We start from the raw sequence: 15120 nt of genomic DNA, 5'->3' as shown, positions 1-15120 counted from the left end.
TCTGCCTTTCTTCCCCCTTTTGTGTAAGACGTCGACTTCTCTTGGCCGTCCGTTTTTACTCGGGATCGTTAGATTTGGTTCATACCTTGTATCACGAACTTCTTTCCGTCTCTTTGTTGCATCCTTGATGAAATCCTTTACGACAAGAAGAATGCCTCCTTTCAAACATGAAACTGTTCGATGGTTGCAGGGAGTGAAGCGAGAATCTATGCACAGATATCATTCATTTTTAATCCTCGTCCTCGTCGTCTTGCTCTTCTTCGGGCTCAGTCGCGCCTTCACCTGCCCGCTGTCTTGCCTGAAGTTCCTCGACGAACTCCCGAGCCCGTTCGAGCACCTGTTGCTCGCCCTCCTTTGTCCCGCTTCGCTTCTCAAAGTCGAGCCACTTCTTCAGGATTGACTTGGCCTTCTTGCTGCTTTGTCGAAGCGAGAGAATCCTCTCAAACAAGTCACTAGGTAGAGTTTTTCTCGGTGTCAGCAAAGTCTAGATGTCTCATGACAAGGCTGGGGATCGGCAAACTCACCGGACCTGAGCAATGTTGTTGAGCCTCGTCTCTTGATCGATGTACTGCCACCAGACGTCGAGCTTCTTTGGATGGCTGTCTACCAGACCCTCAAAGATCGTCCTGGCCCGCTCCGTGTCGCCCAGCTTGAATTCGGCCAGCGCAAAGCCCACGATTGTCTTGACGTGCTTTCGCCTCTCCAAGCTTTGCATCGCGCGTGGGATCAGTGCGCGGGCCTCGTCCTCCCTGTGAGAGCGCAAGAGGAAGCGGCCAAAACCGACCCAGACTTTGCTGCTATGCCCGAAGCGCTTCGTCGTGCGCTTCCACACATCGTGCGCCTTTTCGATCTTGCCACTGACCTCGAGGAGCTCTGCAGTACGCAGGTGGACCTTTTTGGACTCATTCGTCTGACACGCCTCCTTGAATGTCGCTTCAAATGACTCGTCGGATCCGTAGCTGTTCTCGAGATTGAGAAGGGCGACCCATACGTTGAATCTCTCCTGCTCCTCCCTAAAGTTGATGACCTTGAGCGCTTTTCGCCCCACTTCGCGCGCTCGATCGACGTCTGACAGTTGCAGCTGTAGCGACATGAATTGGATCCAGAGGAAGGAGGAGTCAGGCGAGCCGAGAAGCAACCGTTCGAAATCCATCGCCGACTCAGGTTTTTTGGTGGCCAGGTCTGCGGTAATGTCTTCTTCAAACACGGTCTTCTGCTTCTTCTTGTTCTTCTTGTCGCTCCTTCTCCGGGCTTCCTCGTCCTCTTCGTCATCGCCATCGGAGTCTTGCTCAGAGTCAGATGCAGAGTCAGACGCTCGCTCGTCGTCATCGTCCTGCTGAGCCGACCAGCTAAAACCACCCGCGAGCTCGAGGGCAGGCGCTACCACTTTGCCGCTAATCTTGCTGGCAGGGGCCTCGGGTGGAGTCGCTTCCTCTTCCTCCTCGTCCTCCTCGCTCATAGACTGTTCCTCATCGTCGTCACCTTCTTCCGCTTCTTCCTCCTCTTCGTCTTCTTCTGCCGAGTCCTCGCCGAGTTGGAGCATCTCCTCATCGTCGGAATCGCCATTGAGGAGTTGGCTGGCATCCATTTCAACGTCACTGCCATCCTCGTCGTCATCGTCCTCGTCGTCATCACTGCCATCTTCCAAGGATCCGCTTTCGTCATCGTCATCATCCTCATCAAAATCTTCCGGCTCAAAGTAGCTCGGCTTCAGCCCAAACGAGACCTTGACGGACCCATCTGCCTTCCCTTCGACCTTGAGGACCTTTGCCATAACGCGATCACCAACGTTGAACGCCTTGAGGGCTTCCTGTGCACTCGTTGACTTGTTGTCCGACAGCTCAGACTTGTGCGCCAGTCCGCTGACATTGGCACCTTCGACCTGAACAAAGACGCCAAACTCGACGACGCTCTTGACGAAACCTTTGATCTTGTCGCCGGGCTTGAGTTCGAGCTTGGGGAGCGATGTGGCCTGCTGTTGACCTCCTTGAACCTTCTTGAGCGTCAGATCGAGTCTTCGCTTGTCGACGACCTTGAGAACGCGCGCCTCAACGAGCTGACCGACCTCAAACTCGCTCATCCAATCCTTGACGAACCTCTCTTCGAAGAGATCCTTGATCTTGACGCGCCCCGTCAATCGTCTTGAGACCTCGACAAACAGACCTGCAGATTCGGCCATGCTCTTGACAAACCCTCGAACGACCTGTCCCTCTTGGAGGTCTGCTGCATCGTCGATCTGGACATCGCGAGGGGCCTTGCCCTTGGCGGCGTCAGTAGACCTCCTCGAAGGTCTCGTGGACACATCAGCCATCTTCCCAAGGTGCTGAATGACAGCGACATCAATTGTGTCGCCCTCATTGGGAAGCAGATCCGAAGCAGCATCTCGTCTCGGTGCGCCAAAGTCGTCTCCGCAGTCCGTCACATGCAGCTTGCCACGGAGCCCACCAGGAAGAGCAACAACGGCGGCTGTTTCGTTCTTGTGCATCACCTTGACGGTGTGGACACTGCCTTGCTCAACGGTGGCACCTGTCGCCGAGACCTTGGCTCGCGCATTCGATCCGCCGCAGAAGACGGCGCCCTTTTCTGGTGACTTGTCGAGGATGGTCAGGTTGGTCAGCTCATCGCCCTCGCTGACCATCGCCTTGACGTCGTCGACCGAGCAACCTTTCTCCTGAGCGACAGTGTGAAGACCCACGAGTGCGCGCACTCCAGAAGGCTCGAGATTCACCACGACGATGTCTCGGCGCACTGCAACGACTTTCCCGTGGACCTTTTCTCCCAGCTCCACAGCGTCGAGATTGAGCTTGGCCAGGTAACTGGCGGTTGCCTGCCGAACTGAGGCAGTGACCCTGCCCGTTTCTTTGTCGATTCTTGTCACTCTGATCTTGAGAACTTTGCCCTCAAAGAAGGCGTTGCGGAGAGATCCCGCCTCGGATGACGTCAACGGCGATTCAGTGGCTTCAGAGATGGGAACATAGGCTCGTACGGGACCGTACATGTCGACGAGGATCGCAGTGGGACCGGCGACACCCTCGAGCACCTTTGAGACGACCGCATGGGTCACCACGCCAACCCTTGCCGCCTGAACATCACCCTCGACGACGGAGCTGACGACGGGCAGCTCAGACTGAACCAGGGTCCGCTTAAGCGTGAGGGCAATCCGGTTTCGCTCCGGGTCCACCCTCAAGATGCGCGCCTTGACCGCTTGGCCCTCCTTGTACTTTTTCTCGGGCTTCTTGAGAGGCACGTCGGAGAAGTGATTCGGGAAGACGACACCATCAACGGTTCCCTTGAGGTCGAGAATGATGGCCTTGGAATTGACAGTCTTGACCGTCGCCTTGACGACCTGACCATTCTGGACATCGCTGACGCGCATAAAAGATCGCTGGAGCACGCTGGGCTTGAGGCTGAGCTGGAGAACTTGATCGGTGAGGGAATGACCCACGACGCGAGCCTGGTGGGTTGTGCCAATCTTGAACGGTCCTGAGGTGGGAGGCAGCCTCTCGATGTGGTCATCGGAGACGTTGGAAATGTGGGCAAAACCAAGGAGCCTGGTCCCTTCGAGCTTGCAAGTCAAGCCCCAGTCTCCCAGGGTGCTCGTCACTGTCGCTTCTACATCTGTCCCGACACTGGGAATGTCTTGTCCGACAATCGAAGCAGGCTCTGCCAGCTCGACAACATGAGGAGCAGCACTGAGGGCCAACTTGCGCGCATGTGCACTGCTGCTACTGCTGGCCACATCTCCTTCAAGCGAAGCGGCCGTGTCGGCAGCCGGACCCAGATCCCAGAGGATTCTAGCCTTGATTTTTGATCCAACAGGTACGCCAGAGGCCTCTCCGTCCGAGTGTGGGAGGTGCGTAGAGTCGATAGTGGCATCAAACATGCCCCAGAGCTTGACATGCAGTCCTGCGTTGGACGAGTCCATGACGAGGGCCGAGACGAGGTTGCCTGGGACCAGACCAGAGATGGCGGGCGCAGACGTAGAGGGAAGCTCGGCCTTGCGCAGCTCCTTTGCGTTTGTCGTCGCTGAAAGTGTCCGCTTGTTGTCACCCACCGAGATGACGGCGGCCTCGATGACCTGGCCGACGTGCAACGATGCGCCATCCTTAAACGAGAGGAAGCCCTCGAAGCCTTCGATGCCGACATCCATGAGGTATCCATGGTCTTCTTTGCTTCTAACGGCCATGGGCAGGACAAAGCCACGAGATAGGTCCTGCGGCGACACGCCCTCGTTGACCAGCCGAGGGTCCATCGACAGCTCGACCCTGCGCGATTCCTGCTCGTACTCGCCTCCTTCCCTGCCTCGCTCGCGCCCTCGCACCTTCTCGGCAGAGTGAACCGCCACAACGCTGACGCTGACCCATTGTCCCACTTGGTACAAGTCTCTGAGCTCTGGCACTCCCTTTGACCCCTTTGCCTCTCCACCATCCATGACTTCATCCTCGTCCTCGTTCTCTTGTTCTGACTCTGAATCGTCATCGTCTGAATCGTCGGCGGCTTGATGAAGTCTGGCCGTAAGCGGCTGGCTGATGTGCGTGATTGGCACATGACCCAGCATTTGGTTGGGCATCGAGACGACGAGGGCGAGCGGGTGGACAGCGAGAATGGTAGCCAACAACCTCGTGCCTGGGAGCAGGCGCTTGTAGTTGAGCGCCTCGACTCTCGTTTTCAGCTCTGCCTTGGCCCCTTCCTTCAAAGTGTTCGATGCGGACTTCTTGCCACCCTTTTTGTTCCTGTCACCTTCCTGTCTCTTGCTGCGATCCAAGGCCTTCTTGCCTCCAGCCTTGCTCTTCTTGTCGGAGGAGAACAAGTCGTCATCGGCGGCGGCCTGCTGCTTCGCCTCTCTTCGCTTCGCAGATTCATCCTTGACCTCTCGAAGCACCTGATGGTGCTCGAATGGAGTCAACGAGGAGCCGCCTCCTCGGGGAAAGTCGACTTCCTTTGGCGGTGCTGCTGCTGAGGTGGAAGCAGAAGCAGAGGCAGCATCTGTCGATGCTCGGCGAGCCTTTTTGACTTTGTGGCTGCCATCGCCCTTTTTTTCGTGCAATGCCTTCTTGGCCTTGCCGCCGCTCTCGGCGACGTCGTCTTTCCGGCTCCTCTTGAGACCGGGCATTGTCGCTTGCTGCTGCTGCTGCTGCTGCAAAGGATTAAGGAAGCGCCTACTTTTGGAAGGTCAGAGCAGCAAAATTTAAAAAAAATTCTCGCGGGAGTGTCTCACGTGATGAAGCTTTGGATGGCGCGCACGGACTTATTGCGCTCACTCGGAGACTCCGAGGGCTTGTAACAGGAACACCTTTATTGCCGACAGCCGGTCCCCTTGCGCAGTCTTTTCCTTTGAGCGACACAGGACAGTGACACATGCTTGCTCGCTTAGCTCGACGTCCGGTCCTGCTCTCTGCTCTGACACACCACCTACCCCGACCAGTCGGAAAGAGCTTCAGAATGGCCTCGCCTGCCCGACGCAACCAGAACCGCACCGACCTGCTCAACCCCACAACGGACCCTTACCCCACCGTCCATGCGCTGGGGACGGGCGCCCTCTACGGGCCCCCGCAACCAGAGCACATTGTCCTCATCCTGGGTGTAGGTCCTGGTCTGGGGCTGGCGATCGCACAGACGTTCGCCTCGTACGGCTACACGACGGCGATCATGTCGAGGACAAAGAGTCGGCTGGATGCATGGGCCGTGGAGTTAGACAAGGTGGCCCGCGCTGCTCGAGGTACGTCGTCGACGGCAAAGGAGCAACCTCTCTCGCTAGGTTTCGCCTGCGATGTGCTCGACAATGGCAGCATCGAGCGTGCCATCGGTGAGGCACAAGCAGCCTGGCCGGACAAGAAGATCGGGACGGCCATCTACAATGCAAGTGTCCGCAAGAGGAAGCCCTTCTTGGAGCTGCCAATGGACGCCATGAAGGACTCGGTACAAGCCAGCATGTGAGATGGGAATCTCTGTCTTATCTCTACGTTGACAATTGCTGACGGGTGTCTTTAAGCTTCGCTGGCTTCACCTTCCTGCAGACGATCATCCGCTCCATGAAGGAGCGCAACGGCACGGAGGGAGGCAATGTCCTTGTAACTGGCGCCACGAGCAGCATCAGAGGCCGGGAGCAATTTGCAGCTTTTGCAGCCAGCAAGGGCGGCCTCCGACAAATGTGTCAGGTGCGAGTCTGTCGATACTATTGTCTGTTGTTGGCTTTATTATTAGCTGTTAGCTGACGTCGTCTTCTCTCTTCGATTCAAGTCCGTCGCTCGCGAGTATGGCCGCGAGGGCATCCACGTCGCTCACGTCGTGGTCGATGGTCTCATTGAGTCAGACGAGGCCAAGAGCTTTTTTGGCTTCAAAGACAATCAGCGCTTCCGCGATGGAACCGTGAGCACAGACTGTTCTTCCCTTGGCGACGACGATGGCGACGCTGCTGCTGACCACAGAAACCTCTACTCTTCCCAGACGCTGCGTCCTGACGAGATTGCCAAGAACTACCTCTTCCTTGCTCTTCAGTCGCCTTCGACGTGGACCTTTGAGCTGGACCTTCGACCAGCCAAGGAGCACTTCTGACCTGCTGCTGTTCAAGCTGGCTTTCCCAAAGATTCAACGAAGATCAATGTCCATCTTTCACACATCAGGGCTTCCTCAATTGAACAGTGCTACCCTGATCGAACGCGCAGGCCTGATTGCGGAATGCCCACAACCCCCGAGCTCTGAGCACAGTGGCGGACGCTGTTCGGAACTCTGCATAGGATCATACGTAGGCCGAGTCCCGTCGAAATATCTCGACAAGGCAAATGAGAGAAATAAGAAATAAAAAGCGTCATATAAAATTGGGGAGAAGAAGGGGAGAAAAAAAGGGAAAATTGCAAGTCATGATCTGAAAGCGGGAGCAACAAATCCGAATGGCAGAGTGGGTGGAGAAAAAAAAAAAAGCGGAGAGGAAAAGGCGTATTCGATGTGAAAGCTGGATAGAGCTCTAGCAGCAGCAGTTGCCCCAGATCAGAGTGGGAAGCAGGTGTTGATCCTTCACCATTACCACCTCCAACCAAGCCATGGCACCCTCGTCGGCACCCAAGAAGGAACCTCTGGCCCCCGCGAGCAGCGAGGCTTCGGCCACGCCGCATGCTGCCTTCAATGAAACCCCCGAGTACCACCGATGCATCATCGTGGGCGCCGGCATCAGCGGCATCGCCATGGGCGTGCAGCTCCAGCGCAAGCTCAACGTCTCGGACTTTATCGTCATTGAAAAGACCGACAGCGTGGCGGGCACATGGAGCGCGAGCCAGAACAACTACCCGCAGGCCGGCTGCGACGTCCCTGCGCCCCTCTATTCGTTCTCCTTTCGACAAAAGACAGACTGGAGCCGCTTCTTTCCCAAGCAGGCTGAGCTGAGGGACTGTGAGTTTGCAGTGGCCGCGCGCCTCAACCGTAAGATTGGTGTGCATTTGCTGACTAGAACGTGCAAAACGGACAGACTTCAACCTCGTCGCGGCCGAGTTTGGCCTGTTGGAGCGCATGCGGCTTCAGATGGTCGTCCACGAGGCCCGCTTCGATGCAAAGACGAAGCTCTGGCATCTGGCCACCGAGGACATCGGTTCGGGCCCACAGGCGGGCAAGCAACACCATTACGTCTGCAACCTCTTTGTCTCGGCTGTCGGTGGCCTTTCGACGCCCAAGGAGCCGGGCATCGATGGCTGGAAGGACTTCAAGGGCCCCCTCTTCCACTCGGCTCGCTGGGACCAGAGCGTCTCACTCAAGGACAAAAATGTCGTAGTCGTGGGCAACGGCTGCTCGGCCACCCAGTTCATGCCCGTGGTCGCAAAGGAAGCCAAGTCACTGACCCAGGGTGAGAGTTCTTTCAAAAGACTGCACACGAGGGAAGCTGACCTAGCGACTGCCTCTCCAACAGCTGTGCGTTCCAAGCACTGGTACGCGCCCATCCCTCACAACCCCATGGACAAGCTGCCCGGCTGGCGCTGGCTCGTGTCCCACGTCCCCTTCTTCATGTGGTTCCAGCGCTTCATCATCTGGTGTGTCATGGAGTCCCACTTTACCATTACGCTCCTCAACCCGCTCGGCAACCTGTTCCGCTGGGTGTGGGAGCGCAACTGCACCAACCACGCCCGCAAGCTTGCCCCCAAAAAGTACTGGGATGCTCTCATCCCCACGCAAAAGGAGGTCATGGTCGGCTGCAAGCGACGCATCCTCGACGAGGACTATCTCAAGTGCCTCAACGAGGACCACGTCAATCTGGAACGGTCAAAGATTGCACGCATCGAGTCCGATGCCGCCGTCACGGCCGACGGCCGCCGCCTGCCCGCAGACGTCATCATCATGGCCAACGGCTTTGCCACCAACCGGGCTGGGTTCCCCATGCGCGTCTACGGCGCCAAGGGCCAAGAGATTCGCGAGCACTGGAGCCAATTTGGCGCAGGGGGTCCCGTCAACTACCGAGCGACGCTCATGGCTGGCTTCCCCAACTACGGCAACCTCAACGGCCCCAACTCGGCCACAGGCCACCAGAGCCTCATTGCCACGTCCGAATCGCAGGTCCTCTACCTCCTCGAGGTCGCCAAGCCTGTCCTCATCGACTCGCCCACGCCAGACGAGGCCACGCTCCGCCTTCACCTGCCTGGAAAGCAGGGCGAGGCCGACAAGGCCACGGAAGCCCAGCAGCTCAAAGTCGGACCGTCGTTTGACGTAAAGGAGCAGGCCGAGGAAGACGAGCAGTACTGGGTCAACAAGGCCATGAACCAGCTCGTCTTCTCGACGGGTTGCGGCGCATGGTACCAGGACGAAAACTCGGGTCGAATCACGGCAATGTACCCCGACTGGCAGGTGAGCATGGTTCCGTCTATTCTATAGCGGCAGGGAAAGAGTAAAGATGAGAAGAGGGAGCTGACGTCTGTGTTGAATGTCAGTGGCGATTCTACATTCGCAGCATCTGGCCCAACTGGGCCGACCTCGTCTACACGGGCCTGCCCGGCAACGCCCAGATCCCAGCATCGACCCCGTGGTGGAAGGTATACGGCAACAAGGTGCTCGGTCTTGGAACGGTGCCCAAGGTGGACAAGACAAAGTACCCAATCAAGACGCCTCCCAAGCCAACCAAGGCTTAAACTTCTTTGTTCTTTCATCGTTAGAATTTGACCATGACTTTTGCCGCTTATTTGACGAGTGTAGAATCACAAAAAGAGGTGGGAGAGGAGAGAGTAACCAATGACACCGGACGAGCAAGGGAGAGTGAGAGAGTGAGAGAGAAATCTACAGGTGCGCTTTGACATTGTAGGCCTTCTGGACCTCCTTGCTCTTGGCCATCGTCGCGTTGTAGCGCAGCCAAAGCTTCTCCGACTTCTTGAGCTCCTGTCGGCCCTGCTGCTGGAGGTGCACCTCATCGGGCCCGTCTGCGTATCGCAGCGTCCGCAGGCCAGCATACATGCCCGCCAGGGGAAAGTCCTGGCTGATGCCTGCAGCGCCGTGGACCTGCATCGCATGGTCGACGACTTCGAGCGACGAGTTGATGACGGCAACCTTGGCATACGCAATCTGGCTCTGAGCCGCCTTTGCGCCGTACAGGTCGATCATCCTGGCGGCCGAGAGGACGAGTAGACGGGCCTGTTCGATCTTGATGCGGCACTGGGCGATATTCGCCACCACGGTGCCGTGCTCGCACAGCATCTTTCCAAACGGCGTCCTCTTCTTGTCCGTCGCTCTTCGCACCATGTACTCGAGTGCCCGCTCTGCCGTGCCGACGGTCCGCATGCAGTGGTGGATCCGGCCGGGACCCAGGCGGCCCTGGATGATCTCGAAGCCGGCGCCCCAGCCCTTGATGAGGTTCTTGAGCGGCACCCGCACGTTTTCGTACAGAATCTCGCAGTGGCCCTCGGGCGCATCGTCGTAGCCAAAGACGTGCATCGGCCTCACGACACGCACGCCAGGCGTGTTGGCAGGGATGATGACCATCGACTGCTGCCGGTACGCGTTTTCGTTGTCTGGGTGCGACTTGCCCATGAGCAGGTGCACCTTGCAGCGCGGGTCACCCGCGCCCGAGATCCACCACTTGTGTCCGTTGATGACAATCTCGTCGCCCTCTTGCCGGATCGAGGTGCAGATGTTGGTCGCATCCGACGACGCCACGTTCTTTTCCGTCATGGCAAACGCTCTATTCAGGGGAGATTGAGACTCAGTGTAGGTCCAGACAAGGTGCTTCGACCACGCCACTCACGATCGGATCTCGCCGTTGAGAAGGGGAATGAGCCAGGTGCGCTGCTGCTCCTCGTTTCCGTACTTTGCCAGCACCTCCATGTTGCCCGTGTCTGGCGCGCTGCAGTTGAAAGCCTCGCTGGTGAAGTGGCCACCTCGTCCCATGACCTCGGCCATGACGCCATACTCGAGGTTGGTCAGCGGTGTGCCGTGCTTGGGGTAGTGGGCTTTGGACAGGAAGAGGTTCCAGAGGCCCTGTGCCTTGGCCTTTTTCTTGAGGTCTTCAATCACCGGAGGCACAGTCGTCCATCGAGTCGCTGCGTCCTTGCCGAGCTGCGCATGGTAGGTCTCCTCGGCTGGGTTGCACTCGTTCTGCCGCACAGGTCAGACTTCAAACTAGCCGCAATGTGTAGTGGCCAAGAAGAGAGAGACTCACAATGACAAAGTTGACCACCTTGCCGAGTGTGTCCTTGGCATAAGGCGAGAAGTTGGACGAAATGAGGGCCCAGGCACCAGGCGAGATGATTCCCTCAGACACAACGGGATGAGGAGTCGAACCCATTGTTGGCAGGATGTGTATTCGGTGGGTGGAAGGACCAGAGTTGTGAGATAGAAAGGAAGCGGTGAGGAGAAAGAGATGGAAAGGGATCTGCCAGAAGGCTTTGATTTTATAGCACCCCCACACTGAAACACTTGAACGCGCTTCATCTTTAGTCAGACCTTCCCAAGTCGCAACACGTACGGCTACAGTAACCGACCGGAACCCGGTGGCCCGTACTCCTGTGTGTTTTGATGGCAATTATTACTTTGCACCTCTGGGAACGGACATTTTCTGCCGCCTTTATTATTTGGGGCTTGCAGAGTTTTGCCGTAGAGTGACAGGCTCCGCCAAGGTGGCGGCCGGCCTTTGTTGAGGCCAGGAGAATCTTTAGAGTGCAGACGAATAGATTCAGCCTCGTTTTCCAAGTCCTCCGTTCTCGGCGCCGACGCTCCTCCACAGTTTTTGTCCGCCTGCAGACGGATAAAGTCGAGAATCTCTTCACGTGTCATCTGTCTGCCCATCCTTTGCCCTTTTCTTGGTATTGCTCGCACAGAAAACCAAGAACGCTCGGGCCCCTTTCGAGACAACAGACATGCCAGAGCCACTACCTCACGCTACGAGGCCGCTCCTGGCCTTGGGCCTAGAAGGGAGCGCAAACAAGCTAGGCGTCGGTGTGGTGCGTCACAACGTCGATGAATCCGTCGATGTGCTCTCCAACGTGCGGCACACCTACGTCACCCCTCCCGGCACCGGCTTCCTGCCTTCGGACACGGCTCGCCATCATCGGCGCTGGCTCGTCGCTGTCTCGCGAGAGGCCGTGAAAAAGGCTGGCATCGCCTCGATTTCGCAGTGCGACTGTGTCTGCTACACAAAGGGTGAGTCAGCTGTCTCCTCTTTGAGGGATTTCATCCCGCTGGCTTAGGCTGCAAGGGCGGCAGCTGATTTGTTGTCCGATTGAACAGGCCCAGGGATGGGCGCACCTTTGCAGTCCGTCTCTATCGTCGCACGGACACTCGCACTGATGTACAACCTTCCCCTTGTCGGCGTCAATCACTGCATTGGGCACATTGAAATGGGTCGAACGATCACGGGGGCGCGCAACCCAATCGTCCTCTACGTCTCGGGCGGCAACACCCAAGTCATTGCGTACAGCAACCAACGCTACCGAATCTTTGGCGAGACGCTCGACATTGCCGTGGGAAACTGCCTCGACCGCTTTGCTCGTGTCATTGGTCTGAGCAACGACCCGAGCCCCGGCCAGAACATCGAAAAAGAGGCCAAGGGCGGGAGGAAGCTGCTGGCGCTGCCGTATGCGACAAAGGGCATGGATGTCAGTCTGGGTGGTATCTTGGCGGCCACCGAAGCCTATACGCGCGACAAGCGCTATCGAGGGAATAGGAACGAGCAAAAGAAGCCTGGTGGCGAGGCCAACAACAGGGATGCCTTTGAGGACATGAAGGCGTCGCTCGCCAACGGCCTCGGCTTCAGCTCAGACGGGAGGCACCAGGGCCAAGAGGCTGCTGGCATTGAGACAAAAGTGCTAAGTCAAGACGGTCAGGGGGAAGAGGGAGACGATGGCATTACGGCAGCGGACCTCTGTTTCTCTCTGCAAGAGCATGTCTTTGCCATGCTCGTTGAGATTACGGAGCGAGCAATGGCCCACGTCGGCAGCCCAGAGGTGCTCATTGTCGGTGGCGTGGGCAGCAACAAGCGCCTGCAGGCCATGATGGGCACCATGGCTATTGAGCGAGGCGGCAGAGTCTTTGCCACTGATGAGCGTTTCTGCATCGACAATGGCATCATGATTGCCCATGCTGGACTCCTGGCTCATCGCATGGGCCTCGACACACCGCTGGAAAAGACGACGACGACGCAAAGATTCCGGACCGATGCGCCGCTAGTCACGGTGAGTAGCCCACAGTTCGAGCAACTTCACAACAGAGCTGACAAGCTATGCAATTGTCCAAACAGTGGAGGGATTGACTTCCGTGTATGTAGAACCAAATGTATATTACTAGCCCCCATCATTGCCTTGACTTGAAATGCAGCAAAAGATGGCGTTGAGGAAAAAGAAAAGAGGTGGCCCGTGATCGGAAACTCGAGCAAAAAGTTCGCGCGTCTCTCTGGTTTCCAATCCATCCAACCTTCGTCGAGTCACTTTGCCCGTCTACACCGCCCAGGCTGCACACGATGTCTGCCTCTCCTCGACCGGCACCCATTGCTGGCGGCAGCGCCTCGCCCGAACCGGCGCAACGTAAGCGGCACAACTTGACGCCGGTCGAGCAGCAAGCACTAGCCCTCGCCCGGCTCCAGGCGTCGTCCAAGGAAGTCGTCATCCCGCCCGCGTCGTCGTCGTCGGCCAAGAAGCAGCTGCGGCCGCCGCGCGAGATGATGAAAAATGTCAGCGGGAGCAGCGCCGGGGCGGGCTCGGGCGAGTTCCACGTATACAAGCACAGCAGGCGGCGCGAGTACGAGCGCATTCGGCTGATGGAGGACGAGGCAAAGGAGGAGCAGGAAAGGAGGGAGTTTGAGCAGCGAAAGAGGGAGCGCGAGAAGGAGCTCGAGGGCAAGACGAGCAAGAACAGGGCCAAGAGGGACAAGAAGAAGCAGCGGAAAATGCAGGTCAAGGGCCCTGCGCCAGGTCAGAACGAGGCAGCGGGTGCCGGAAAGGAGGAGCAAGACGGCGACCACGACGACGGGGAAGCGGCGGCCAAGAAGAGGCGCATCGCCAGCGCAGGGGCAGCGGGCGCCAGCGAGCTCATCTTCCGAAAGAGAGATTCAGACGACGAGGAAGAGGACGAAGACGAAGAGGCAGACGCATGACATAGAGAATGTTACAAATAGGATGATTGATTGTTCTGTTGTCATGTTTATTTGTGAAAGGGTATCTCAGATTTGCCTGCGCTTATCGACTGCTGATGTTGAGGGCTTGAAGCTTTTCGAATTGGTCTCTTGCGAGATGAACGTTGAGCTTGATCGCGCCAAGCTCTGAGTGAACGCAGAGATGGGAGTGGTCAGCAGCAGCCTTGGGATACAGAGTATATGGGACGACATACCTATCCGTGGGTCGGTAGTCACGACCATGATGTAGGTGTTGGGCGTCAGGACATCGAGGTAAGCAGCAAAAGTTGCCCCCTGGATCTCGATGGCCTGAAAGTGCGATTGCAGCTTGCTGTTGTTGGCGTGAGCAACTGTGTTCCACGGCCTCGAGAGAAAAGGCAAAAATACTCACGAGCAAACCAGCCTGAGGCTCTTTACCATCTGGCTAATCTTGCCAAACCTGCCCGGACTCAGCTGCGACGAGCTCTCCTTGTCGGATGATGGCGGAAATCCTAGTAATTCGTCGTTGTCCTCGTCTGAGCTCGTGTACTCCACTGGTCCCTTGTTCTCTGTGCCACCATTAGGTGACAAAAGATTCTTGGCCGTGCTTCTGGAGATGACGAGAAAGGTGGAGCGCTCAAAGACGACGACCTCGGCAGCCGAGTTGGTGCGCGCAAACAATGACAGATGTCGCTCGAGGTCCGAGACATTTGGGATCAGCGTGTGGATGATACGCGACCACGCCTTTTCAAGAGAAGAAATGCTCGGTCAGAAGTGGTCTTGGCAGTCCAAAGACGAACAAAGCCGCACCTTGTAGATGGTTTCGTCCCAGATGCTTGTCGCAAAGCAGTGGATTGTTGTGCCTTCGCTCTTTTTCTGCAGCTCTTCGACCCTCGAGGCATACACGGACCTCCTACGAGAAGCCTCAACGAGGTCCATCTTGTGCAGCAGGCAGAAGACGTGGGCATCGGGCGAATTTGTCTGCAAGGCCGAGAGGCAGTCTCTGTCCACCATCCGACCGCTTGTCAGCTTTCACTTAGACCTCAGGATTTCCATCACATGCGCTCCTCACTTGTAGCTCCTCACGTCCTTGTCCCACTCCTCGCTGTCCTCGCCGACGAGATCAAAGACGTAGATGAGGACGCCGACAGCAGTAAAGACTGTGTGACGCTTGCTGTCGATGTAATTGGACATGTAGGCTTGCTGGCCCCCGCAATCCCACAGGTTCAAGACCAAATTCCCCAGGAAGCGGACGTGGGAGTGCTCGACATCGACCGTCTGGCCGAGCCGGGCAGTGTCGGCGGCCTTGTAGGCCGAAAAGACGAGGGCGCGCATCGACGTCTTGCCCGAGCCTGATCGGCCCATGAGGAGAATCTGTATAGGCAGTTGTCTCGTCAGCACGGTTTAACCTGGTACAGGCAGGTGAGATAGCAGCACTGACCTTTTTCTTCATCTTCGTCAACGAGCCCAAGAAGGCGGTGGGAAGAAAGAGGGAAAGGAGATAAGGCAGCCTTCACACACGCGTGGCTTTGTTCGTTCGCAGGGTGGAGATTATGCAGGCCGCTGAG

At 57.3% G+C, this 15120-nt stretch overlaps 7 protein-coding genes across 7 annotated transcripts; 4 read left to right on the top strand and 3 right to left on the bottom strand.

The window, feature by feature from the left end:
* Positions 1 to 87: 87 nt before the first annotated feature.
* Positions 88 to 5158, bottom strand: FA10DRAFT_103821 (nucleic acid-binding protein). Its single transcript, XM_025517837.1, has 2 exons — positions 525 to 5158; positions 88 to 452 (listed from the first exon to the last, which is right to left on the bottom strand). The coding sequence occupies exons 1-2, from the start codon at positions 5111 to 5113 to the stop codon at positions 230 to 232; spliced, it is 4812 nt and encodes a 1603-aa protein (XP_025377280.1). The 5' UTR covers positions 5114 to 5158; the 3' UTR covers positions 88 to 229.
* A 124-nt stretch (positions 5159 to 5282) lies between these two features.
* FA10DRAFT_266592 (NAD(P)-binding protein) lies at positions 5283 to 6789 on the top strand. The gene is made up of 4 exons (XM_025521558.1): positions 5283 to 5933; positions 5993 to 6158; positions 6241 to 6369; positions 6448 to 6789. The coding sequence occupies exons 1-4, from the start codon at positions 5443 to 5445 to the stop codon at positions 6553 to 6555; spliced, it is 894 nt and encodes a 297-aa protein (XP_025377279.1). The 5' UTR covers positions 5283 to 5442; the 3' UTR covers positions 6556 to 6789.
* A 76-nt stretch (positions 6790 to 6865) lies between these two features.
* Positions 6866 to 9198, top strand: FA10DRAFT_251392 (FAD/NAD(P)-binding domain-containing protein). Its single transcript, XM_025519607.1, has 4 exons — positions 6866 to 7386; positions 7463 to 7834; positions 7898 to 8826; positions 8910 to 9198. The coding sequence occupies exons 1-4, from the start codon at positions 7041 to 7043 to the stop codon at positions 9105 to 9107; spliced, it is 1845 nt and encodes a 614-aa protein (XP_025377278.1). The 5' UTR covers positions 6866 to 7040; the 3' UTR covers positions 9108 to 9198.
* FA10DRAFT_279306 (acyl-CoA dehydrogenase NM domain-like protein) lies at positions 8926 to 10846 on the bottom strand. The gene is made up of 3 exons (XM_025523533.1): positions 10628 to 10846; positions 10214 to 10563; positions 8926 to 10150 (listed from the first exon to the last, which is right to left on the bottom strand). The coding sequence occupies exons 1-3, from the start codon at positions 10751 to 10753 to the stop codon at positions 9253 to 9255; spliced, it is 1374 nt and encodes a 457-aa protein (XP_025377277.1). The 5' UTR covers positions 10754 to 10846; the 3' UTR covers positions 8926 to 9252.
* A 415-nt stretch (positions 10847 to 11261) lies between these two features.
* Positions 11262 to 12797, top strand: FA10DRAFT_266589 (O-sialoglyco protein endopeptidase). The gene is made up of 3 exons (XM_025521557.1): positions 11262 to 11607; positions 11695 to 12638; positions 12704 to 12797. The coding sequence occupies exons 1-3, from the start codon at positions 11325 to 11327 to the stop codon at positions 12713 to 12715; spliced, it is 1239 nt and encodes a 412-aa protein (XP_025377276.1). The 5' UTR covers positions 11262 to 11324; the 3' UTR covers positions 12716 to 12797.
* A 49-nt stretch (positions 12798 to 12846) lies between these two features.
* FA10DRAFT_266588 (hypothetical protein) lies at positions 12847 to 13619 on the top strand. Its single transcript, XM_025521556.1, has one exon. The coding sequence runs from the start codon at positions 12923 to 12925 to the stop codon at positions 13553 to 13555; it is 633 nt and encodes a 210-aa protein (XP_025377275.1). The 5' UTR covers positions 12847 to 12922; the 3' UTR covers positions 13556 to 13619.
* FA10DRAFT_266586 (hypothetical protein) lies at positions 13566 to 15053 on the bottom strand. Its single transcript, XM_025521555.1, has 6 exons — positions 14994 to 15053; positions 14625 to 14926; positions 14363 to 14555; positions 13965 to 14296; positions 13789 to 13904; positions 13566 to 13720 (listed from the first exon to the last, which is right to left on the bottom strand). Exons 1-6 carry the CDS (start codon positions 15003 to 15005, stop codon positions 13638 to 13640), a joined length of 1038 nt encoding a protein of 345 aa, XP_025377274.1. The 5' UTR covers positions 15006 to 15053; the 3' UTR covers positions 13566 to 13637.
* Positions 15054 to 15120: the final 67 nt, after the last annotated feature.

This window comes from Acaromyces ingoldii (assembly GCF_003144295.1).
Source record: "Acaromyces ingoldii strain MCA 4198 unplaced genomic scaffold FA10scaffold_3, whole genome shotgun sequence".
In the NCBI taxonomy this organism is placed as follows: domain Eukaryota; kingdom Fungi; phylum Basidiomycota; class Exobasidiomycetes; order Exobasidiales; family Cryptobasidiaceae; genus Acaromyces; species Acaromyces ingoldii.
The sequence above is the reverse complement of the archived record's forward strand: the minus strand, read 5'-3'. Positions and strand labels throughout refer to the sequence as shown.

Coding starts and splice junctions, on each gene's coding strand:
- FA10DRAFT_103821 (XM_025517837.1), bottom strand. CDS start 5,113: ATGCCCGGTCTCAAGAGGAGCCGGAAAGACGACGTCGCCGAGAGCGGC. Junction 453..524: donor AACAACATTGCTCAGGTCCG/GTGAGTTTGCCG, acceptor AACTCTACCTAG/TGACTTGTTTGAGAGGATTC.
- FA10DRAFT_266592 (XM_025521558.1), top strand. CDS start 5,443: ATGGCCTCGCCTGCCCGACGCAACCAGAACCGCACCGACCTGCTCAAC. Junction 6,159..6,240: donor GCCTCCGACAAATGTGTCAG/GTGCGAGTCTGT, acceptor CTTCGATTCAAG/TCCGTCGCTCGCGAGTATGG. Junction 6,370..6,447: donor AGCGCTTCCGCGATGGAACC/GTGAGCACAGAC, acceptor TACTCTTCCCAG/ACGCTGCGTCCTGACGAGAT.
- FA10DRAFT_251392 (XM_025519607.1), top strand. CDS start 7,041: ATGGCACCCTCGTCGGCACCCAAGAAGGAACCTCTGGCCCCCGCGAGC. Junction 7,387..7,462: donor GCAGGCTGAGCTGAGGGACT/GTGAGTTTGCAG, acceptor CAAAACGGACAG/ACTTCAACCTCGTCGCGGCC. Junction 8,827..8,909: donor CAATGTACCCCGACTGGCAG/GTGAGCATGGTT, acceptor GTTGAATGTCAG/TGGCGATTCTACATTCGCAG.
- FA10DRAFT_279306 (XM_025523533.1), bottom strand. CDS start 10,753: ATGGGTTCGACTCCTCATCCCGTTGTGTCTGAGGGAATCATCTCGCCT. Junction 10,564..10,627: donor AGGTGGTCAACTTTGTCATT/GTGAGTCTCTCT, acceptor CCTGTGCGGCAG/AACGAGTGCAACCCAGCCGA. Junction 10,151..10,213: donor CTCAACGGCGAGATCCGATC/GTGAGTGGCGTG, acceptor TCCCCTGAATAG/AGCGTTTGCCATGACGGAAA.
- FA10DRAFT_266589 (XM_025521557.1), top strand. CDS start 11,325: ATGCCAGAGCCACTACCTCACGCTACGAGGCCGCTCCTGGCCTTGGGC. Junction 11,608..11,694: donor CTGTGTCTGCTACACAAAGG/GTGAGTCAGCTG, acceptor CCGATTGAACAG/GCCCAGGGATGGGCGCACCT.
- FA10DRAFT_266588 (XM_025521556.1), top strand. CDS start 12,923: ATGTCTGCCTCTCCTCGACCGGCACCCATTGCTGGCGGCAGCGCCTCG.
- FA10DRAFT_266586 (XM_025521555.1), bottom strand. Junction 13,905..13,964: donor AGCCTCAGGCTGGTTTGCTC/GTGAGTATTTTT, acceptor CGCCAACAACAG/CAAGCTGCAATCGCACTTTC. Junction 13,721..13,788: donor GACTACCGACCCACGGATAG/GTATGTCGTCCC, acceptor GCGTTCACTCAG/AGCTTGGCGCGATCAAGCTC.